The following is a 25,197-nucleotide window of genomic DNA, read 5'->3' as shown; positions in this document are numbered from 1 at the left end:
CTCACGCCTGTAATCCCAGCACTTTGGGAGGCCAAGGCAGGTGGATCACAATGTCAGGAGTTTGAGACCAGCCTGGTCAACATGGTGAAACCCCATCTCTACTAAAAAATACAAAAGTTAGCCAGACTTGGTGGTGTGCACCTGTAATCCCCACCACTCAGGAGGCTGAGGCAGGAGAATCACTTGAACCCAGGAGGCAGAGGTTGCAGTGAGCCAAGATTGTGCCACTGCACTCCAGCCTAGGCGACAGTGTGAGAGTCTGTCTCAAAAAAAAAAGTGAGAACAATATACAAGCTCATCGAAGAAAAGAGGCTAGCACCTTACTCCCTTAGGAAATGCAGTTTCCATATTCCAGATGGCATTCAGAGGTTCCCAAGACATCCCTGACTTGGTGAACCTGCCTGCTAGTACCCAGTTGGAACTCAGATTAAAGACTTGAGCCCAGGCAAAGCTCACAGCTCCCCAGAGTCCACCCTTTTATTCTGTTCCTTTCCTCTTGCCTCTTTCCCTGTCTCTCTCTTTCCCATAATCCCTTCTGGGATCTTCATTTAGTCCAGCCCAAGGGTGGCCATGTCAAGGGTAGAATTTCATTGCAACAGCATTTCTCAGACCAACTGGAGCCAATCAAATTCGAGATTTGACCCAGTGACCTTTGACCGCAGGAACAATTAGATGCCCCCTCCAGCTATGCTTTGTCATCATGGATATAGATTCACCACTGACAGTATGATGAGTTGTTGGCATTTATTCTGCACAGATCTTATATGTTGGGGCTTTGAGAAATTTTTAAAGGCATTTTGTTCTCCTTTTGATATTTATTTCACCTGAGTGGGAATGTTAGCGAATGTTGCTAGATCCAGCACTGGACATTGTTAGTGCTGGAAGGAAACAGACACAGTTTGGATTTTCTTGAATACTAAGCAAGACTCTTAGCTTACTTCTCACCCTTCCCAGCTGACCCAAGCATTGATGTAGCACCTCTTTAGCCAATAAAATAGAACTCACTAAAGCACCCAATTTCTGGTAGAGTCCATACTTGCCCCCGCCTCCTTGGGGCCCAGGGTTACCATCATATGCCCTTTGCATAACTGACTACAGCATTCACAATCTTCAGGGAGCATGGGAAAAAGAGAGCCTTCTTATCAAAAAAGAGAATGGATCCGTGAAAACCATTCTCCAGGTGGTACCATGTCACACGGACCCCTTGGTCCTCCAAGCGCTTCTTATAGAGCAAGCTGTCATCACGGAGTATGTCATTCTCACAGCTCACCAGGAAAGACTCAGGCAGTTGAGCAATGACCTCATCATCTGCTATCAGGGGTGAATTTTCTACATCCAGCATATGTTTGGCTTCTAAATAGGCAGCTTCATTAAAAGGGCCGGGAGACCAGGGTTGGTAGCCTCTGTTCTTAAATTTCTTGGGGATGTTGTCAGGGCTGAGCCACTTCTCGTACTTCCTCCAGACATCTGGGGGTACACAAGTGCCGTTCAAGATGGCATCACGCCAGGAGAGGTCAATGGCCAGATAGTTACACACAGAAGTCACTAAGAACTTCCGGGAAAGGAATGGGACATTCTGGTTCTGCTGATAGGACGGCAACTGCAGACAGAATACCTGGACTAATGGGTAAATCAGAACCTGAGCTCGAATCCGGGGAAGATCTGATCTGCCCACCAAGGCCTGGGTGATGGCAGCCACCACTGCGCCTCCGATGCTGTCTCCACAGACCACAACCCTGGAGGGGTCCACCCCATAGGTTTCCAGGGCCTTCAGGAAGTGAATGGAGGCATTCATGCAGTCTTGGAAAAGGGCGGGGGAATGGTGGTCAGGAACCTTGCGGTACCTAAAAGGAAAACAGGGAGCAACAGGACGCCAGTGTGGACAGTGTTGCTAGGGAACTGTTTCAACAGAATCCTCAACCCCCTTACAAGACTGTGTCTGATTAAATCCTCAGAATAAGCCTATGAAGTAAGGATTTCATCCCCATTGTCTTCCTATGAGCATGTGAGGAACCTGCCTAGAGTCATACAGGCCAGGATTCTTCACTCCAAACCTGTGCCCTGTCAGCTTCCCATAAACTCCATATGAAGTGATGCAACTTTGTTTTCATTGAAGCTATTTGCTTTGGGAGCAAAACAACCAGCAATGGCTGAAAAAAAAGTCAGATGAAACCACTACCAATCCCACTGCCTGTCTGTAGAGAAAGGGAGAGAGAACACTAAAGTTAAGTCAAGAGAAAGTTACTGTCAGGCAGAATTTTTTTTTTTAATCAAAAATCTAGGCCGGGAACGGTGGCTCACGCCTGTAATCCCAACACTTTGGGAGGCTGAAGCAGGCAGATCACAGGGTCAGGAGATTGAGACCATCCTGGCTAACATGGTGAAACCCCATCTCTACTAAACAAAATACAAAAAATTAGCCAGGCGTGGAGGCAGGCACCTGTAGTCCCAGCTACTCAGGAGACTGAGGCAGGAGAAAGGCCTGAACCCAGGAGGCGGAGCTTGCCGTGAGCCTAGATCGTGCCACTGCACTCCAGTCTGGGCGACAGAACCAGACTCTATCTCAAAAACAAAAAATCTAATTTAAAAAAATTGGCTAGGCATGCATGGTGGCACACATCTGTAGTCTCAGCTACCCAGGAGGCTGAGGCAGGAGGATTGCTTGAGCCCAGAAGGTTGAGGCAGCAGTGAGCTGTGATTACACCACTGCACTCCAGTGTGGGAGGTGAGAGGGGCAGGGAGTGAAACTGAAGGTGCAGTGTAGAGACGGAAAGCTAGCCCAGAAATCCACAGCTCAAGCTGCAGAAGACCCAGGTGCCAGTGGCTGGTGAAGAACACTAGGGGGTTGGTCTTAAGTATCCTGAGGTTTGGTTTCCAAAGTATGTCTCCTCAAAGAAATTCAAGGGCAAAGAAAAGGAACTTTAAAATGAGCTTTTAAATACAGTAATGAACAAGCTAATTAATGCATAAATTGAGATTAAGATAATAGAAAGGAATAAAAAAATAGAAATAGTTTGGCTTAACTGATTGGAACAGAGAGTTTATCTAAACAATTGTTCTCTTAAATGTTAAGTTGAAGTTGTTGCTAATCATCTTTTCTATTCTTACAATCTATCATTGAAAACATCCAGGCTGGGTGGTGGCTCACGTCCACAATCCTAGCACTTTGGGAGGCTGAGGATCACTCAATCTCAGGAATTCAAGACCAGCCTAGCCAACATGAGGAAACCCCATCTCTACTAAAAATACAAAAATTAGCAGGGTGTGATGGCAGGAGCCTGTAATCCCAGGCACTCGGGAGGCTGAGGCAGGAGAATCACTTGAACCCAGGAGGCGGAGGTTGCAGTGAGCCACGATTGTGCCACTGCACTCCAGCCTGGGAGACAGAGCGAGACTCCATTTCAAAAAAAAAAAAAGAAAAAGAAAAGAAAACATCAAAAAGGTATATTTTAATTATCACATTAAATTTGGAAGAAGCTCATAAGGAAAAATAACATCTTAGACTAGTGGCTTTCAACTTAGAACAACAATTTTTTTTTTTTCTTAGAAGAAAAAAATGATGCAAGAACCCCACTGTATAAAATAAACAAATGCAATTGTTCTGGTTTTGCCCAAGGGTAAGCAACATAAGCTCTCATTCTTTCTCCTTCTTTTTTGACTTCCATAGCTGCCTCTAAGACATCACAGGGAACCCTAGGGCTCAAAAGAACTAGTCTGAAAACCACTGCCTTCCCTTAGACCTTGAATTTTGTTTCCTTTAAAAGTTAATTTAACACCTCATCTTTCAAAATAGGATTTGATTGATCGCAGCATAATATAGTACCCATCTAGGAAACAATTATCGCCCAGTAATCTTATTGCCCATTTCCTAGATGGTCAATATATTGATAAATCTATCAATGTTATCAAAGCAGGTTCCCATTTAAGCTCAGGCAAAACACATGCTTCTCAGAGGGTCCTTGCAGGGAGGTAGCCCCTGCACCTGGTAGCAGTGAGTACAAACCTCAGCTTTCATTTTCCCATTTCTAGAAATGAATACTCCTCACTAAATGTTGAACATATGACTCCAACATGATGAAGGGGATAACAAATATTAGGTGCTTTCTATGGGCAAAATCTCTGACCTGCCAGAAAGAGGCAGAAATTCTCCTGTGTCTCCCTGCACTCCTCTCTTGCTCACTGTGATAGGTTGAATGTGTATGTCCCCCTAAAATTCCTGTGTTGAAATCCTACACTGCAATGTGAGGGTATTAGGAAGTGGGGCCTTAGGAAAGCGATCAGGTCATGAGGGTGGAGCCCTCATAAATGGGATTAGTGCCCTTGTGAAGGAGGCTTTAGAGAGCTCTCTGGCTTCTCTTTCTGCCATGTTAGGATATAAGGAGAAGCTGGCAGTCTACAGTCTGGAAAAGGGTCTTCACCAGAGCCTAACCATGCTGACACCCTGATCCTGGACTTGTAGCCTCCAAAACTGTGAGAAATCAACATGTTGTTTAAGCTACCCCATCTATGGTAATTTGTTATAGCAGCCCAAACTAAGAAACTCACCCAGAGGTAAAGGCTTTGCAGAACCAAGGATCAAAAGACCCATCTTCCCCAAGACCTCGGGTAGGGAGTCCCAACCAGGCCTTAGACATCTCCCCTCCTTCAGTGTGTCTCAGGGAGTCTCCTCCCAGCTACTGTCTCCTTGCAGCCTCCTAGAAGCCCTTATCTGTGCATGCAGCTCCATCAGCCACTCTATCAAAACTGCCCTGGCCCATGCACCGGGTCTAAGTATCTGGGATAATGGTATCCTAAGGAATTTTCTACAATGTATTAATGCAGGTGCTTATTGATACCTTTATGTGCTACCTGTTCAAGGGATGTTTTTATTATCACAAAGGTCTTTGGTGACATAGACTGTAATGGTGCAATTTCAGACACAATGGTAAGCCACCTGGGAGGTATGTTGATGAATACTAGAAAGTACTGGCTTCCTCAATCTCATCAGAGAGGACCAGAGATGTTAAGTGACTTTGTTTAAGTCACACAGTTATTCTGTCTACCAAAGCCTATGGGCAGCTAAGGTTTGAGGAGGTCCATTGTAGAGGCAGAATCTAAAAAGGCAGATTTCAATTTATCTCACTGGCCTTCTCTAAACTCTTTCCCAGTGATGTGAGATCTCTTGGGCCAAGAACCAGAATCCTAGTGAGTAGCCCTTACTGCCCCCTCCATCCACTCTAAAGATGCCCCCATCTCCCTTTTGTTTTTATAGGACCAGGGTTGTATCTTAAGACACTCTCAACACTAGTTCCTGCAGGATCAGAAGCTTAGTTGGTTTTTAACAATGCAATAAGCACCTGCAGAGCCATCACCCCAAACAACAGCTAGAATCTTAACCATCACCTTCACCAAACCCACCATCATGCCATTTTGCTTCTCCCCCAACTTAATGAATGGTTACCCTGAATCCTGTATCTATCATTTTTTTCTTTCTATGTTACATTATCTTATTGTGTCTATGTGTATTCCTCAGAAGTATTCTTTTGGTTTTGATGTTTTTACCTTTGCAAAATGAGTATCAGGCTTTATGTAATTTTTTGAAAATGTTTCACTTAGTTTTATACTACTAAGATTCATTTGCAATATGGTACACCTTTCTAGTTCATTTATTTAAATAGCTATGGAGCATTCTATATCTTCATGGCTATGTAATCTAACAGTTGCTATAGTGTGGTTTATTCGTGCATGCCCCTGTTCATGGACATGAGGGTTGTTTCCAGGTTTTTGCTCTTTCGAGCACTGCCGCACCCGTCTCTGTGGATGCGTGTCCAAGAGTTGTCTCGTGGGAGTTAGAGCCTCTCTGATCTACAAATCACCCATGAACTTACCCTATCTCCTCTCACCCCTGTTGAACCTACCAGCTGTCTCCAGCAACTCACCCAATCATCAGAAGTACAGAGTCAGTCTCCCGGGCCAGATAATTGCACAGGCCATGGTAACAATCTGCAAGACAAAAACAGTCAGAGCAGCAGCCCATGAGTAGGACCCAGACCATCTCATCACAGCCCCCAGGAAGAGCCAGCTGACAATCTTGGTGTAGGGTGTGGCATCCTCTCTGTTTCTGTCCTTGCCTCCTCTGCCTGGGCAGAGCCAACAAGCCAGGCCAAATCAGACATCTGTCCCCAGCTTCCTGAATTTTGGGGCTCAAATGCACCTTGGGGCTCACTTTCTGCAACATTTATTTTACAGTGGAGGAAACCAGGAACCTGGCAATCTTAGTGATCTGAAATGGACAAAACCAAGGGAAGTTAGGCATGCCTGCCCTAGGATATTAATAATAACTATATATTTATATTGATCAAGAAATAAACAAGGGTTGGACAAGATGTTTCTATTAGTAGAGTGGTGCATATGAAGTTCTCAGAGGCAGGTCCATTCATACGAGTACGTAGAACACACTAGCACAGTGGCAGACATAGAATCACTGCCAAATACACTTCTAATTCAGTCATTCTCAACTTCAGCCATACATAGAGGTACCAGGGAGTTTTTACAAGTCCTCAGGCCCAGGCTAAACCTCAAACCAATTAAATAAGAATCTCTAGGGTGGAAGCTCAGGCATCAGGATTTTCTAAATCATACCAGGTAATTCAGGGTGTGGGGAAGGTTGCTGAAGTAGGTACATGCTTCATTAATGCTCTTTGACGGAGGTGACAATGGTTCTGAATGGAGCCAGAGGCACAGAGGGGTCTAAATTGAGTCGGAGCAGTCAGCCCCTAAGTTGAAGTTTCCGTGCTAGTAGGTCTCAGTCCTGGGTGCACATTGCAGTCATCTGATGAGCTGTTTCAAAATACTGATGCCCTGGCTCACGCCTGTAATCCCAGCACTTTGGGAGGCCAAGGCAGGTGGATCATGAGGTCAGGAGTTTGAGATCAATCTGGCCAATATGGTGAAACCCCATCTCTACTAAAAATACAAAAATTAGCCAGGCATGGTGGCACATGCCTGTAGTCCCAGCTACTCAGGAGGCTCAGGCAGAAGAATTGCTTGAACTTGGGAGGCAGAGGTTGTGGTGAGCAGAGATCACACCAGTGCACTCCAGCCTGAGTGACAGAGCAAGACTCCATCTCAAAAAAAAAAAAAAAAAAAATGCTGATGTCTGGGTCCTGCCCATTTAGCCTGCGGTACGACCTGGGTGTGGATATGACTTTAAAATTCCCAGGTGATTTTAAGGCCCAGCCAAAGTGGAGACCTCTGCTAGCCATGATCGGGGCCAATCTGGGTGTCATCTTCCCAATGTAACCCAGACATTCCTTTCCCAAGCATGTCAGGTCATTCCCGTTTCAGAGATTTGCACTTACTGCCCCTTCCACTTAGACTCAATAGGGCCGGGACTAGGGTGAGGTAGGCAAGATATCCGCCTTAGATGCACAATCAAGGGGGCCCCACAACACTCAGCCATACAGAAAAAATAACATTTGGATGCAATTAAGAAATCACAATTAATGCCAAAAAATTTCATGATGACCAAAATATCAAAATTTTAAATAGGCTTGGCTGGGTGCAGTGGCTCACACCTGTAATCCCACACTTTGGGAGGCCAAGGCAAGAGGACCACTTGAGCCCGGGAGTTAGAGACCAGGCTGGGCAATACAGCAAGACCCTGTCTCTGTAAAAATAATTAGGCCAGGCACAGTGGCTCACTCCTGTAATCTCAACACTTTGGAAGGCCAAGGGGGGGGCATCACTTGAGCCCAGTAGTTCAAGACCAGCCTGGCAACACAGGGAGACCCCGTCTCTACATATAATTTAAAACTTAGCCAGGCATGGTGGTACATGCCTGTGGTCCCAGCTACTAAGGAGGCTGAGGCAGGAGGATCACCTGAGCCCAGGAAGTTGAGGCTGCAGTGAGCCATAATTGTATCACTGCACTCCAGCCTGGACAACAGAGTGAGACCTTGTCTCAAAATAAATAAACAAACAAACAAATACATAATTACCTGGGGGTGGTGGTGCCTGCCTATGGTCCCGCTACTTGGGAGGCTGAAGCAGAAGGATTGCTTGAGCCCAAGAGTTGGACGCTGCAGTGAGCTGTGATCACGCCACTGCACTCCAGCCTGGGTGACAGTGCAAGACCCTGTCCTTAAAAAGTATATGTGTACAGGGCCGGGTGCGGTGGCTCAAGCCTGTAATCCCAGCACTTTGGGAGGCCGAGGCGGGTGGATCACAAGGTCAGGAGATCGAGACCTTCCTGGCTAACACGGTGAAACCCCATCTCTACTAAAAAATACAAAAAACTAGCTGGGCGAGGTGGCGGGCGCCTGTAGTCCTTGCTACTTGGGAGGCTGAGGCAGGAGAATGGCGTAAACCCGGGAGGCAGAGCTTGCAGTGAGCTGAGATCCGGCCACTGCACTCCAGCCTGGGTGACAGAGCGAGACTCCGTCTCAAAAAATATATATATATATATGTGTGTGTGTGTGTGTGTGTGTGTGTGTGTATAAACAGGCTTCTACTTTTCTTTTCTTTTTTTTTTTTTTTTTTTTTTGAGATGGAGTCTCACTCTGTCACCCAGACTGGGGTATGGTGGTGCAATCTCGGCTCACTGCAAGCTCCGCCTCCCGAGTTCATGCCATTCTCCTGCCTCAGCCTCCTGAGCAGCTGGGACTGTAGGCACCCGCTACCACGCCTGGCTAATTTTTTTGTATTTTTAGTACAGACGGGGTTTCACCGTGTTGGCCAGGATGGTCTTGATCTCCTGACCTCGTGATCCGCCAGCCTTGGCCTCCCAAAGTGCTGGGACTACAGGCATGAACCACCGTGCCCGGCCACAGGCTTCTACTTTTCACTTGCACACTTGCTCTGCCCTGTTGGGTCCTGCCTGTGTATACATTTTGACATTTTGTTCATCATAATTGTTTTGCATTCATATTTGGTTTTTTAAACATTGCCTTAAAATATTACTTATCTTGATGAATGAATGTTTTGGCATCCACTGAATCTGAAGCCTGAAGCAAGTGTCTCCCTCTAGCCCCGACCCTCTCTTAGAAGGCTCTTCTCCAGCTTCCAAAGGGCCAGATCCTCCTCATCCATTGAGCCTGAGCTCAAATCTGACTTCTCTGATGAGAAGAGCTAAATCGGAATGATGCTGTGAGTCATTCTCCATGCCACCTGTATTGTCATGATCTGCAGTAACTTCAGTGTCCAGCTCCCTCAGGTGACTGTCAGGTCCATGAGGCCAGGAACTGGGTTCTGTTCCCATGACAACAGATCCCGCAAGAGAATGTCCATCGTCACTTCCACCACTAAGTGTCAGTACATCCTAATCTCCAGGAAGTTATGCACCGGGAGAAACCCGCCTTTTCCTATGGGCAAATTTTTCTCGCGTGTGTCCATGCATCCATCCATACATCCATATCCATTTGTTCATTCGCAAGCTCATCCTTTCATCCACTTGTTCCCCCATCCATCTATTTATTCGTGCATTCATTCATTCAATTCAAAAAATGAAAACAACAGGCACTGGTGATCCAGCAACAAACAAAACTTCCTGCACTCTTCATTTTTAATGGGGGGAATCAAGTACTAAATAAGGAAACCCATGAAAGAACAAAATGAGCTCCGACTATGTCAAGCACCTGAAGAAAATTAACAAAGATGAAGCCAGGGGTGGAGACAGGGGTGCAGGGCAGGGCAGCGTCAGCGCCAAGAGTGGAGACAGGGGTGCAGGGCAGGGCAGCAGTCAGCAGGGAGAGTTCTTAGATAAGATGTCCCGGGAGGGTAAGACAGGAATAACACAGGGTGGTTACAGGAGAATAGAAAATTCCAGGCCGGGTGTGGTGGCTCACACGTGTAATCCCAGTACTTTGGGAGGCCAAGGCGGGCAGATCACCTGATGTCAGGAGTTCGATACCAGCTTGGCCAACACGGCGAAACCCCGCCTCTACTAAAAATACAAAAATTATCCAGGTATGGTGGCACGCGCCTGTAATCCCAGTTACTTGGGAGGCTGAGGCACGAGACTCGCTTGAATCCGGGAGGTGGAGGTTGCAGTGAGCTGAGATCGTGCCACTGCACTCCAGCCTGGGAGACAGAGTAAGACTCTGTTGAAAGAGAAAAGAAAGGAAAGGAAAGGGAAGGAAAGGAAAGAAAAGAAGGTTGGGAAAGAAAGGAAGGAAGGAAGGAAGGAAGGAAGGAAGGAAGGAAGGAAGGAAGGAAGGAAGGAAGGAAGGGAAAGAAGAGGGAGGGAGGGAAGGAAGGAAGAAGGAAGGGAGGAAGGAAGGGAGGAGAGGGAAAGGGAAAGACAGAAAGAGAGGCAGAGAAAGAAGAAAAGAAAGAAAGAAAAAGAAAGAAAGAAAGAAAGAAAGAAAGAAAGAAAGAAAGAAAGAAAGAGAGAGAGAGAGAGAGAGAAAGAAAGAAAGAAAGAAAGAAAGAAAAGAAAGGAAGGAAGGAAGGAAGGAAGGAAGGAAGGAAGGAAGGAAGGAAGGAAAGAGAGAGAGAGAGAGAAGGGGAGAAGAGAAGAGAAGACAAGACAAGACAATTCCAGGTAGCAGTTTTACACAATGAGCAAAAGGAAACTTGAAATGACTGCAGAAGCTAGAGACTGATAAAACCCTGAAAAGCCAGGGTGTGAACCAAGCTGGCTAAGACCGACTAGACCCAACATGGCACTGGATTTGACCTGAGTCTCTCCTAGGACCTCCTTCTATGCTCATCAGCATACTAAACACACACCCACTAGTACCATGACAGTTCTGGGACACCCATATTTGGTGTACAAATGGGTGCCACCACAGTTCTGAGAAAACTCCACCATTTTCCAGGAATTTTCATGAATATTCCAACCCTTGGTTAAAGAAACCTATAAAGGTAGCCGCCCCAATCCTTGCGCGTGTCTCTCTTGAGTCTGCCTGCACTCTTTTCTTGACTATCTGCTTTTCCCTTTGCAATAAATCTCTGTATTTTCACCATTTTCTGACTCGTTCTTGAATTCATTCTCATGATAGTGTCAAGAGTCTGAACACTGGGGAGGGTCAATGTCCCACCGGCGTTTGGGAACCTTCCCCAGCCCAGCAGTGTCATCTTTGTGGCAAGCCAGCCAGGGACATCATCACTCCCATTTTAGAACCACTGGCAATTGGTAAGCCCTGCTCCAACCTTAGTTGGAGTCCTCTTGTTCTCTGGAATTACTACTTTCTTCGTTGTTTCTTGGAGCTAACTACAGCCTGCCTCCCCACTGCTCCCTCAGGCTGGAAAACCCAATTCAGCCTGATGAGCGACAAGCAGAGATGAGAAATTTTCTTTTTTTTTTTTTTTTTTTTTTTGAGACTGAGTCTGGCTCTGTCGCCCAGGCTGGAGTGCGGTGGCCGGATCTCAGCTCACTGCAAGCTCCGCCTCCCGGGTTTATGCCATTCTCCTGCCTCAGCCTCCCGGAGAAATTTTCAACCTACACAGAGTAGTTTTGGTTTTTGTTTGTTTGATTTTTTTTTTTTTTTTTTTTAGACAGTCTTTCTCTGTCACCCAGGCTGGAGTGCAGTGGTGTGATCTCAGGTCACTGCAACCTCTGCCTCCCGGGCTCAAACAGTCCTCTAGCTTCAGCCTCCTGAGTAGCTGGGACTACAGGCATGCCCCACCAGCCCAGCTAACTTTTGTATTTTCTGTAGAGAAGGGATGTTTCACCATGTTGCCAGGGCTGGTCTTGAACTCCTGAGCTCAAGCAGTCCACCTGTCTCAACCTTCCAAAGTGCTGGGATTCCAGGCATAAGCTACCATGCCGTGCCTTACACTGAGTAGCTTTGAGGCACCATGGACCTCCCTGACATGAGGCTAATGAGGGTGGTAGGGTAAAAACCCATACCAGGCAGTGGATGGATGGCTTTCAAGGAACATTATGGCTTTTTCTTGGGAAGGGTCTCCTGTTTTCCCAAGGGACCAGCTGTGCCAAGACACTGATGCTAGTTGGGAAATGTTTTCTCCTTCTTGTCTTTCTTTAAACCCTACTGTTGTGATTTTCTCTTCTCATGCTTCTTCCTCACACTTCACCCAACAGCTTAGTGAACTCTTCAGACACAGCAGGATAGGCCCCTTAGATACTGTTCTCTGGAATGCCAAGGGGGGGTCCCTTCAAGGTCCCTATTTTTTGGCCTTACTGAATCATCTCTACTCCCAAGCTTTACCTGATGGTAAATGTTCAGATGGATATCGGCAAGCTTGCAGGCCCACAGCTTGCCCTTCTCGACCTTCCCATTTCCAAAGCCCCAGGGGCCATGGATGCCTGGGCAACACTGAGACTCCAGGGATGCCTGGATGCCAAGGACAGTAGGGCTCCAGGGATGCCTGGACACTGAGGCAGCCAGCCAAGAGAACTGGGATACCTCTGGGATGCCTGTCTCCCTGGCATGGCCATGGAGCTGGCCAATCACAAGGGAACTTCATAAAATGCCAGGACCAGTCCATCCATGAGGGAACCATACTGTTATTTTCCCCTTCTCTCTCAAGTCATGCCAAGAACAAGCCAAGGCCATTTGAGACGCATTCTTAAAAACTGGAATAATTTTAAACTTGATGGGCTTAGAAGAAACTCATTTCTTTCTATAACACCATTTGGCCCCAATATAAGTTGGAAAATAGGGTGCAATGGCCAGAATGAATGAAACCCTAAATTTTAATACCATCTTGCGATTAGGTCTTTTTTGTAAATGTCAGGAGAAACTGACTGAAATACCATATATATAGGCCTTCATGGCTCTTTGTCAGAACCCTTTATTAGCCAGTCAGTGCCCAACATCAGGATAAAATTACAGAAATTGTCTTTGGAACTCCAAATGCCTGTTAATCAAATGCTTGATGTGGCTTTTGGGATATTCAATAATAGGGAGAGGGCTGAAAAGGCTGAAAAGACCCAGCATTGCAAACAATGGGATGAAGAGCAGGCCCAAATGATAGCCGTCATTGTAACACTGCAACCAGTGCCCCACACACCGAGGGTCACCCAGATGGAGGCGTCACCGATGGGTCAAACAGGCCTAACAGCAAACCTGCAGGCAATGGCTACTGCTTCATGTATGAAAAGCCGGGACACTGAAGCAATGACTGTCCCAGCCAGGGAGCCCACCTAGACCCTACCCTCACTGCAAGCAGAAGGGCCATTGAAAAAGGGACTGCCCTGAGTTCTGAAGGAAGACAAGGACACCCAATGCCATAATGGCTGTAACTGAGAACTGAAGAGGCCTGAGGTTCCTGGCAGCCCCCACAAAAGTCATGGTCATCACAACTGAGGAGCCTCAGTGACTCTTGACATGGCTGGTAAAAATATTAATTTCGTAATTGACTCAGGGGCCAGTTACTCTCTCCTAAACAGCCATACTGGGCCCTTAGCCTCCAAAAGCTACAGTGTCACAGGTGTTGATGGCACCCCAAAATCAAAGTGCTTTACTTTACCCCTGAGCTGCAGGCTGGGACACTATATAGTAACTCATGAGTTTCTAGTTATGCCAGAATGTCCCATTCGTTTATTGGGATGTGCAAGACCCTGACTCAACAACGGATGAATAACATGCACTGACACAGATATTCTGCTTTGCCAGTCCAGCTGAGTGTCCGAGTCACTTACAGACACCAAGCAAGGTGCTGTAAAGAGTCAGCGGCCACGGCCCTGACCAGCCAGCGAGACTCGTATTTATTCAGTAAAGATTAATTGACAAATGCTTGAGTCAACACACCTGTGGGTAATTAACCTGGTCGCCCCTACCCCAGAGAGGGCCGTCTTGCCCACGAATGATCAAAGGTTAGTCTTAGGACCACATGAGGAAACAAGCTATTTAGATAAACTATTCTATCTTCGTTTGTACCTACTTTAAGCTCTTTACTCAAGGTAAGGATTAGGTTGCCTTCAGCCATAACCTTATCCTGAGATTTTTGCAAAAACCTTCAGGCCTTCCAAGGAGGTTTGTGACTATTATAACTAAAATTTTTCCCACCAGTCCCCTACAGGGATGGGACTTCCTAGCCATCCCAATAAATCAAGGCACTTTATCAAGCCCTATAAAGCTCTCCTTATTGGCAATGTTTGTTGTTCTGCCAGCCTCAGAAAAACAGGAGACACACACACACACACCGAAATAAGGTCTCAAGTAGACCCACAAGTATGGAACCAAGAAACTCCTGGCAAAGCAATACATGCTCAGTCAGTGATCATCTCTTTAAAAGACAAAAATAATTCCCCATACAAGGATCAATATCCTCTCAAATCAGAAGGCAGGCAAGGACTGCAACCTCTAATTGAGAAGTTGTTAAAACATGGCCTCCTGATTCCAGGTCAATCTCCTTGTAATACTCCTGTCCTCCCTGTCCAAAAACCAAACAGTAGTTCAATACTTACAAGCCATTAATGAGACCGTAATTCCCTTACATCCTATAGTGCCAAATCTTTATATCATATTTACCCAAATACTGGGAAACACCAATTGGTTCATGGTATTAGATCTTATGGATGGTTTCTTTTGCTTCTCTTTGCACTCTGAATCTCAGTATTTGTTTGCTTTTGAGTGGACTAATCCTGGAACTACTATTTCCCAGCAGCACACCTGGATGGTACTGCCTCTGGGCTTTGGGGATAGGACTCACGTGTTTGGAAATCCCTTGGCACAAGAATTAAGGGAACTAGAGATAGAAAGGGAGGGATACTCTAATATGTGGATGTTATCCTTGTATGCAGTCCCACTAAAGAGGACTCAGAGAAGAATGGCATTCAGGTCCTAAACTTCATGGGAAACAGAGGGTGTAGGTTCTCTTCATCCAAGGCCCAGATTTCTAAACCTAAAGTAAAGTAAAATATCCAGGGCACATTCTAAGCCCAGGGAACCAGACCTTGTCCATCAAGTGAAAGGAGACAATCTTGAAGGCAGGACCTCCACAAACAAAGAAGCAACTTAGAACTTTCATGGGTATGCCAAGATTTTACAGGATTTGGATCCCAGGATTTGAGCTCATTACTAAGCCATCGTACCAGGCCCTAACAGGACCAGAGCATAAACCACTCGGAAGGGTTTGTGTGGTAATAAACCATACGTATTGTTCATACCTGTTGCTCTTACATCAACAATTCAGGATTAGCTGAACTACAAGTTCCAAGTTTTACCAACAGGCTATCCGGCTGTATAATTTCAATAACCTCATTGCTGAAACCACATGGGACTCCATCCAGGGGTACCTACCAAGTGTGACATGAGTCCTGCCTTTCCTGGGGCCTCTAATAGCTGTCTTATTACTTCTGATCTTGGGTCCTTGCTTGTTTAATCTCTTTGTAAAGTTTATGTCTTCCATTAGGTTGGCACAAATGGTTTTTGCCTTTTATGGCAAAAACGGCAATTACTTTCGCACCAACCTAATAGATTGCAACAGTTCCATGTCAAAAGGATGGCCCTGCAGGATTCCGATCAATCCCTGCCTGAGATTCAGATCCTCCTGATGACCCAACCTTGGGACCCATAGGCTAGGCATCCAGAGATTTCCAAGCCCACACTAGGCAGGGCCAACACCCCTAACCAGCAGGAAGTAGATACTGAAGACTGGAGACCTTCCTCCCTCATCGACCCCTAAGTATAAGAGATGGAAATCTCTGGGGGAAAAAAAGAATGAGATAGAAATTATACAGGGTGGTCGCAGAAGAATAGAAAATTCCAGGCAGCAGTTTCACACGACTAGCAAAAGGAAACTATTGAAATAGCTGCAGAAGCTGATAAAACCCTGAAAAGCCGGGGTGTGGACCAAGCTAGCGAAGACCCACTGGACCCAACATGGCACTGGATTGGACCCGGGTTTCTCCTAGGACCTCCTTATGTGTTCATTAACATATTAAACACACACCCACCAGCACCAGGACAGTTATGGGGACACTGTATTTGGTGTACAAATGGGTGGCACCACAGTTCTGAGAAAACTTCATCTTTTTCCAAGAATGTTCATGAAGAGCCCACCCCTTGGTTAAAGAAACGCATAAAGGTAGCGTTTCTTCGTGCCTGTCTCTCTTGAGTCCACCCCACTCCCTTTTCTTGAGTGTGTGCTTTTCCCTTTGCAACAAATCTCTGTATTTTCATTATTTTCTGACTCGTCCTTGAATTCGTTCTCACAACAGTTTCAAGAGCAGGGACACCAGCTGGAGGTCCCACTGGCCTTTGGGGACATCCCCCAGCCCACTGGTAGCAAGACCACTCTGGGGAGGGACAGTTGAGATGCAACTGAAAGAAGCAGGGGTAGTCAGCCATGCAATGTCAGGGGCGGGAAGGGTATCTTTTGAGGCTGAGGAAACAGCAGGTCGAGAATGGTGATGAGAAGGAGCTGAAGTGTCTGCAGCAGACAGACGCGTATCGGGACTGCAGCTGAGTGAACGGGTAAGGGCCACCACAGGTGACCCGGGCGAGGCTGTGGGAGGAGTTTGGGTTTCATGGAAGGGCACAGGAGAGATTTAAGTGCAGGACTGACAAGCTCTGACTTGCATTTTTAAAAAATCCCTCTGGCTGCTAGGTGGGGACCAGATGTGAGGGGCGAGAGGTGAACCAGGAAGACCTATGGCTGGGAGGCTGGGGTGCAAGGGGGCAGGCAAGCAAGGATGGGGTCTTGGGCCATGGCGATACTGCAGAGCTAGAGGGAAATACATGGGTTTGGGAATCATTGTAAATGAGACAGGGCAGGCCAATGACTGTGAGTAGAAAGGGGAGAGAGGAGTCCGCAGCCTCTGTGACAGCCCCGCCGTGACACTGCTGTCCCCATCTTGACTGAGACTATCATATTATAGAAAAGAAAAGGTTTCCCATGTAGGCTGCCGCACCATCTACTGACCTGAGCCCAAAGCCCTTAGTCTGGGCTGTTAACGCTATAAAAATCTCCAACAACTGATTCCTTTAAGCTACTGCAGAAGGGTTCTTGTGGGAGGCATGAGAAGGCTATGCATGTAGTGAGGCCCTTCCTCTGCAAAGCCACAGGGAAGCCCCTTACCCAGGCTCCCAAATACTGTGCCCCCTCCATGGTAGAAGATGATGCCTCGCCGGGGTCTGGAGGATGCTGCCTTGGGCTGGAACAGCCTCACGGGTATCGTCCCAAAACGCAGGTCGGTCACCACAAGTTCAGGGTCCTTCTTAATTCTCACGCTATCATGTAAAAACCGGATAAATTTGGGCATGGAGCAAATTCCCAGCTTCTCAAATATATTCCCCTGTTGGAGGTAATCAAAGAAAGCCAGACGTTAGGAGAGGTTAGAATCCGGATGGTGGATCCCTGACACTTAGAATTGTTAGGATGTTTTCATAGTTTCTCACCTGCCTCCTGTAGGTACAGGGGGCTCTTCAGGAATCCATGGGCTCTGGATTGTGACCAGGTAGGGGGCTGGGTTTTCCAACTTTTCTTCCCAAGGGCTCTTGATGAAATAATGATGTGAATTTGCCAAAGGGTAGCCTAGCTTGGGGCTGACTGGAAAGAAGCCACTGACTTAGAAAAGTCAATTGTTGGCTGGGCGCGGTGGTTCACGCCTGATATTCCAGCACTTTGGGAGGCTGAGGTGGACAGATCACGAGGTCAGGAGATCAAGACCATCCTGGCTGACATGGTGAAACCCCCTCTCTACTAAAATTACAAAAATTAGCTGGGTGTGGTGGCAAGTACCTGTAGTCCCAGCTATTCGGGAGGCTGAGGCAGGAGAATCGCTTGAACCTGGGAGTCAGAGGTTGCAGTGAGCCGAGGTCGTGCCACTGCACTCCAGGCTGGCAACAGAGAGAGACTCCGTCTCGGGGGGGAAAAAAAAAAAAGAAAAGCCAATTGGCCAAGGCAACTGGCCGGCAACTTCCCTCTCTATAGTTCTGTGCTGGACTCTCCCCTGCCTGGGATGCAAAGATAGTTCCTCACCTGTATCAACACATCATTCTTCTGGGTTAGGAAGGATTCCTGACTGTGTCCGTGTTCAACGAAAAAGAGCAACGTGAGCAATTAGGGATGTCTGTTGTGGGCTCGAGTCAAGGGAGTAATGTGTTTTTAAACTAATATGGTCACTCTACTTATAAACAATTCAGCATCTGAATATTTCAAAATATAGTTACAAGGTGTCATATTTCATGTACTAAGTACATTTCAGCGATTCTGGATAATCTCTCCCACAGACCTCACATTTGGAGTGTGTCTTTGTCATAAGGAAAACAGCAAAGGATGATAAGAATGACAAGAACAAGAACAGCTGATACTTATTAGACATTTACAATGTGCCAGTACTGGCCCAAGTGGCTTGGATCATTAACTTGATTAAACTTCTTAGCAACCTTTCTAAGTCAGGCACAATTATCAGCTCCATTTTACAAATCAGGAAATTAAGACATGCCAAGGTCAAGTTCCTTGCCCAAGTCCCTTGCCCAGGGTTCAACAAGTAAGATGCAAAATTTGTGTTCTCAACTGCTAAACAAGAAAGAGCTTGGGTTTCAGAGCCAAGCCTATCCAAGCTCAAGTCTGAACCCAAAGTCCAATGAACTGAAAAGCCTTGGGCGTCACTGTCTGTGAGCTTCAATTTCCCTTGTTTACAAAATGAGAGGCATGGTGTGTATGATCCAAGGATGAGGTGTGAGGATGGGATGTGACCACCTACACAGAGTGTCTCCCCAGTGGGTCCTGGCCAGTGCGAGCCCCACTCTTTCTCTTGCTTGCAGCCACTGGGTCTTGTCCAAGGTCCCACGGACTACCCCAGTGGGGTTCCCTCCATGAAGAGGTCCTCCTAAAGGAACTCCAAACAAAATAATGATTTCACTGCTTTAGTTGGAGAAGAATGAGTTGATCCGCAAGGTGCAGGTCACCTGCTTTTCCCATCAACTGACCCACATCTGAAAACCCCAGGCCTCTATGTTGCGCCAGCATGGATCTTCACCTACTCAGCTGTGAGCTCCCTAAGTCGTGGTGCCTGTTGTCGGGGTAGGCTGGCCCCAGCCCTAATCTCCCCAGCTATCTGCCCTGTTTGCCCACACACTGTGGGCTTCTCCATGCCTCTCTTTGTTTCCTGGGAGGCTTTCTTACCTATTCAGCAGGTGGTTAGACACCAAACTGACTTTTGTATCCAGGCTCAAGGGTTATGTTCACGTGGGGCCATCCTCCTCCCTCTCATAGTAATGGCCACTGCCTTCTTGGAGGCCCTCAGTACCCTGTCGCCCAGGTTGGAGTGCAGTGGCGCATTCTCAGCTCACTGCAACCTCTGTCTCTAAAGATTTCTTTAGAACTCCTCTAGGGCGTTACTGTGTGGATATGATCACCCATGTTTATTCCTACCACCAAATCAAATGCTTCTCATGATCTAAGGTCTCAGCACCTTCCCCTCTGTCTCCAGCATCTAGAACAAGAAATGTTTGTTTAGGGGATTTGGAACAATGCAGTGTGATGTTAAACCTCCATAGGCATCCACTACCTTGGGAGGTGTAACATCACACTGCACTGTGTGATGGCCACTAGCTACGCCACAAAGTTACATTGTTTCGGTTTTGGTTTGGTTTTCCAATTCTGAGCCCACATTTTCTTTTTTTTTTTTTTTTTCTTTTTTTTTTTTTTGAGACGGAGTCTGGCTCTGTCACCCAGGCTGGAATGCAGTGGCCGGATCTCAGCTCACTGCAAGCTCCGCCTCCCAGGTTTACGCCATTCTCCTGCCTCAGCCTCCCGAGTAGCTGGGACTGCAGGCGCCTGCCACCTCGCCCAGCTAGTTTTTTGTATTTTTTAGTAGAGACGGGGTTTCACGGGGTTAGCCAGGATGGTCTCGATCTCCTGACCTTGTGATCCGCCTGTCTCGGCCTCCCAAAGTGCTGGGATTACAGGCTTGAGCCACTGCGCCCGGCCAGAGCCCACATTTTCTATAGCTGGTAACAGGACAGAGGCAGAGAGGAAAACTGATTATTAAGATTATACATGGGAGTATCGAGATTTTAAAAATATCTGAGGTCCAGTGGCCGGGCACGGTGGCTCACACCTGTAATCCCAGTACTTTGGGAGGCCAAAGTAGGCAGATTGCTTGAGCCCAGGAGTTCAAGACCAGCCTGGACAACATGGAGAAACCCCATCTCTACAAAAAATTTAAAAAAAAAAAGAAAAGAAAAGCCAGGCGTGGTGGTGCATGCCTGTGGTCCCAGCAATTCGAGAGGCTAAGGTGGGAAAATTACTTGAACCTGGAAGGTGACAGTTGCAGTGAGTTAAGATCATGCCACTGCACTTCAGCCTGGGTGACAGAGTGAGACTCCATCTCAAAAAAAAAGAAAAGAAAAGAAAAGAAATATCTGAGGTCCAGAATTTTAGATAGCTGGTGAAACTCCTTGACAAATATTGCATCGTTTGCCCTTTAAAAGAAAACCAGGCCGGGTGCAGTGGCTCACATCTGTAATCCCAGCACTTTGGGAGGCTGAGGTGGGCGGATCACAAGGTCAGGAGATTGAGACCATCCTGGCTAACATGGTGAAACCCCATCTCTACAAAAAATACAAAAAATTAGCCAGGCATGGTGGCACGCACCTGTAGTCCCAGCTACTGGGTAGGCTGAGGTGGAAGAATCGCTTGAATATGGGAGGCAGAGGTTGCAGTGAGCTGAAAATTCACCATTGCACTCCAACCTGGGTGACAGAGCGAGACTCCGTCTCAAAAAAAAACAAAAGAAAAGCAATAGTGGCTGGGTGCAGTGGCTCATGTCTGTAATCCTAACAGTTTGGGAGGCCGAGGCAGGCAGATCTCTTGGGCCCAGCAGTTCAAGCAGAGGGCGGTCTGATACCAAAACAAAGCTCTTGATTTCCTGGCCATAGACTCTTTTTAGCTTTTTCCTTGTGCTCCCTAAACTTCTTGCTCCTGTGTTGTCTATCTGTCCTCTGGAACCCAATGAACATTCACTACTGCATGTCTTCATCCTCATCATCATCACCCCACCATGGGCAGTGTGCCCCGGGAGGCCCCAGTGCTGGGGCGATCGAGAGAGGACGCCACAAGCTGAATCCACCCTTTCAGTGGCTGCAGACCCATCTCAGAGTCTCCCGTGGGCAGCCCGTAGCAGCTGTCATCAGTAGATGCTTAGCTTCTGGACTACTTTTGAGGAGAAACACGGCAGGTTAAAAAAATCACCATTTCTCTGGGCCATCTGAACATCTTAGGCCCCCGTTTTAAGTCCTGGGCTTCAATTTCCCTTGTTTCAGAGTCCCTTGTCCTGGGGCTCTAACCCAACCAGTAACTCCACGTGGATTGCAGCCACTGGCTTGAGACCACCTAATTCCAGGCTGGTTGCATTCTCCAAATGAGAGAGACAAGAGTACTTCCTACATCCTTGCCCTGTCTCCTTGAGTCAGTAGCATCGCTGCCATCGCACACTGAACTTGTTCATTTCTCTAAAAGCGATCTTTTAGAGAATGTTTTTGTTACCCGCGGGGAACACTTCCAGTCGCACAGAAACGTATTTTATGATTTGACGAAACATCTCTAAACATATTAACCCTCCCGGATGAGGAAACTGAGACACAGAGCGGTTAAGTAAACGGTGCAGGACCGCACAGTGAGTGAGTGGCAGAGCTGGGACACACTCAGGCAGTCCGGCTGCTGTCTGTGTTCCTTATTGCTAAGCCCTGCTGTCAGTTAAGCATGGTCCCCTCATCCTCCTCCACAGCTGCCCTGCGATCAGCAGGAGCTGTTTGGCTTCTATGAGGTCTCCACCCAGGGTTGGGACACTGGGGTTAACTTAGGTTGCCTGCCACAAACAAGATGTCAAACCATTGTTTCCAAATCCACTGCAGCTCTGGGTGTGTGCTGGTCCCCCCCAAACCCCCAACCCCTAAGCCCTGCTCAGAGCCTGGCTGGCAGGGCCACTCAGAAAAGCTGGGTGAATTCATGTATGATTGTATCAACGAAGGTAAGCACCTACCAGATATCAAGCTTTGTGAGTGGAACTGGGCTTACAGAGAGGACTAAGGAAAAAAAACACCTGTGAGGCCAGGGGTGGTGGCTCACACCTGCAATCCCTACACTTTGGGAGGTCAAGGCGGGCAGATTGCTTGAGCCCAGGAGTTCTAGACCAGCCTGGGCAACATAGTGAAACCCTGTCTCTACCAAAAGTACAAAAATTAGCCAGGCATGGTGGTGCACATCTGTAGTCCCAGCTACTTGGGAGGCTGAGATGGGAGGATCGCTTAAGCCCAGGAGGTTGAGGCTGCCTTGAGCCATGATTGCACCACTGCACTCCAGCCTGGGCAACAGAGCAAGACCCTGTCTCTAAAAAGTAAAATAAAATAGAAACAACCTGTAGGCAACTCAGTGCACCAAGGGTGAAAGATGGTGCGGCTGAAGGAGGTGCAGGGGCTGTCAGGCCACAAGTCTGTGGAAGGCAGGAAATGGGTCTGAAATTGTTTTTGAATTCTCAGAATAAAGCCCAGTGATTGGCACTTGGTAAATATTTGATGCTGAAGGAAGAAAGGAAGGGAGTTAGAGAGATCAGGAGAGAGGAAGGAAGAAAGAAACAAAAGGAGGAAGGGAGGGAGGGAAGGAAGGGAGGGAGGGAAGGGAGGGAGGGAGGGAACGAACTAATGAGGGAGGGAGGGAGGCAAGGAAGTAGATAGGGAGGAAGAGAGAGAATGAAGGAAGGAGAAAGGGAAGGAGGAAGGAGGAAGGAGGGAGGGAGGGAAAGAAAGAAGGAAAAAGGAAGAAGGGAGGGAAGGAAGGAAGGAAAGAAGGAAGGAAGGAAGGAAGGAAGGCAGAGAGGGAGGGAGGGAAGGAGATATGGAGGAAGAGAGAGAATGAAGGAAGGAGAGAGGGAGGGAGAAAAGGAAAGAAGAGAGGGAGAGAAGGAGGGAGGGAAGGAAGGAAGGAAGGAAGGGAGGGAGGGAGGGAGGGAGGAAGAAAGGCAGGCAGGCTATGGGAAGGGAGAAGGAATGAAGGGAGGAGAGGGAGAGGGAAACAGAATAGCAGATACAGAAGAGACACGTCTATCTTGAGGGAGTCTGAAGAGAGAGAGAGACAGAAGGGAAGTGAAAGAGGGAAAAGAGGGTAAGCTACCGAGAACAAGAGAAGGAGCCCGAGGTTATGACGTAGCCTGAGAGTAAACTCACCAAAGTGATCAGGTAGAGGAATATGCAGTGCAGGAATCTCAACTTGGCAGGATGCTGCAAGGTAGCAGGGACATCCGTGGTGAGGAAGTGCTCAAAGACAGCCCAGACAAAGACTCCCAGGAAAAAAATGGGCAATGCCAAGAGTAGCACTAGCCATGGGAGAGCCATGCTCCTGGGGCCTCGAGGAGCTGCTGCCCTGAGGAGCTTGCCTGAGAGCTTCTATGAAGAGGACCTGCCTGGGTTACACCCTCCACCTCCTCCACCCCACTCTCTCTGGGCTAAGCCTGACACAGTGGCCTGACTTGGCTTCTCAGGAGAGGCACAAAAGGGCCAATGGGAGCTGGAGGAACCTGTTTCCCTAAGCAATGTGGAGACCCAGAAAAATCAATACTGCCCCTCATGGGGAGTCCTGGAAGGTGAGTTTCCCAAAGATCTTCAGGAAGATCAGGCTCAAATGGGCATCTCAGCTCCTGGGAACGCTAGAAAAAGATCTAGGGTTGTATAGGCCTCCAGGGCTTGATCCTTCAACTGTAAGATAGGAGACTTGGCCAGCTTTCCTCGTCAGGGTGTGGTTAGGGTGAGCACAGCACATCTCAGCCCAGCTCCCTCGCTAACCGCCCGAACCTCAGCTTCGTTTTGCTTTTTGAAACAAGGTCTCACTAGGTCACCGCCTATGCACGCTCTGGGCCTCTGGCCAGACCAGGGCAAAGACTGGCTTGTTTTCTGGTAGTAATAATCTTCTGGGGTCCTGGGACGGGAGAGAGGAATGCCATTGCAGGCAACACTGAGCTTTATCCAGCCTCATATTCCGCCTCTAAAAATGATGCCAAGGGCTGGTTTGGGGACAATTTTTATCCACATTACTTTCTTTTAAGAGAGAAAGAAATGATTGGAACCATTTTGGGAAATAGGCCTTGAGCCTGAAAATTTTAGAAATTTTAATTTGGGCCGAGCATGGTGGTAATCCCACCTGTAATCTCAGCACTTTGGGAGGCCAAGGCGGGAGGACCACTTGAGGCCAGGAGTTCGAGACCAGCCTGGCCAACATGGTGAAACCCCGTCTCTACCCAAAATACAAAAATTAGCCAGGAGTGGTGGCGCACGCCTGTAATCCCAGCTACTCGGGAGGCTGAGGCTGGAGAATCACTTGAACCGGAGAGGCAGAGATCATGCCACTGTACTCCAGCCTCGGCAACAGAGCCAGACTCTGTCTCAAAAAAAAAAAAAAAAAAAGGAAAAAAGAAATTTTAATATGACAAACACTTGTGTTCTGCTTACCATATGACAGGTCCCCTTCTGAGTTCTTTATAAGTACTTACTCCTCAGGCACTATGATGACCTCCGCCTTACCAGTGAGGAAACCGAGATGCTGTGAGTAGATAACTCAACTAGGGCCATGGAGCTAATAAGTGGGAAGGACAGGATTTAAATCCAGCAGACTGAGGTCTGAGATGAGCCTCTTAACCACTTGGCTATTCTATGCATCCCCTGTGGCCTGGATTGGAGCCTTAAATTGGGGTTAGGGGCTGGGTGTGGTGGCTCACACCTATAATCCCAACACTTTGGGAGGCCAAGGTGGGCAGTTTGCTTGAGCTCAGGAGTTCAAGACCAGCCTGGACAACATGGTGAAACCCTGTCTCAACCAAAAAATACAAAAATTAGCTTGAGGTGGTGGTGCACACTTGTAGTTCCAGCTACTTAGAAGGCTGAGGTGGGAGGATCACTTGAGCCTTGGAGCGGGAGGCTGCAGTCAGCTGAGATTGCACCACTGCATTCCAGCCTGGGTGACAGAGTGAGACCTTGTTTCAAATGAAACAAAACAAAACAAAACTGGGGTTAGGGCAGCTAGCTAAGGAGCTGGGATAAGATGTGCTGTGCTCACCCTAACCACACTCTGATGAGGAAAGCTGGCCAAGTCTCCTATCTTACAGTTGAAGGATCAGGCCTGTTTATGTCCTGATATACAACCCAAATCAGGACATAAACACCTCTAAGAACCCAGACGTTCCCTTCTCCCCACTAGCACCCATTCTCCAGTTACTGCACCCACCAAAGGTAGTCATTCTCCTTTCCCCATTAGCAGAGACTCATGAGACTGGCTTCTGAAATTAAATAAATGGAATCATGCAGAGAG

General features: G+C 47.5%; 1 protein-coding gene across 1 annotated transcript; it reads right to left on the bottom strand.

The window, feature by feature from the left end:
- Positions 1-719: 719 nt before the first annotated feature.
- On the bottom strand, positions 720-23,231 carry AADACL4 (arylacetamide deacetylase like 4). The gene is made up of 4 exons (XM_025368755.1): positions 23,064-23,231; positions 16,972-17,188; positions 5,919-5,982; positions 720-1,844 (listed from the first exon to the last, which is right to left on the bottom strand). The coding sequence occupies exons 1-4, from the start codon at positions 23,229-23,231 to the stop codon at positions 1,070-1,072; spliced, it is 1,224 nt and encodes a 407-aa protein (XP_025224540.1). The 3' UTR covers positions 720-1,069.
- Positions 23,232-25,197: the final 1,966 nt, after the last annotated feature.

Source organism: Theropithecus gelada, chromosome 1, assembly GCF_003255815.1.
Source record: "Theropithecus gelada isolate Dixy chromosome 1, Tgel_1.0, whole genome shotgun sequence".
In the NCBI taxonomy this organism is placed as follows: Eukaryota; Metazoa; Chordata; class Mammalia; order Primates; family Cercopithecidae; genus Theropithecus; species Theropithecus gelada.
Note: the sequence above shows the minus strand (reverse complement) of the source record. Positions and strands in the feature narration are given on the sequence as shown.

Bases quoted from the DNA above. Each gene is read 5' to 3' on its own strand.
- AADACL4 (XM_025368755.1), bottom strand. From the start codon at position 23,231: ATGGCTCTCCCATGGCTAGTGCTACTCTTGGCATTGCCCATTTTTTTC. The intron at 17,189-23,063 runs GTGAGTTTACTC...TACCTCCAACAG, and splicing joins TCCTCTACCTGATCACTTTG to GGGAATATATTTGAGAAGCT. The intron at 1,845-5,918 runs GTGAGTTGCTGG...TTTTCCTTTTAG, and splicing joins TCTGTACTTCTGATGATTGG to GTACCGCAAGGTTCCTGACC.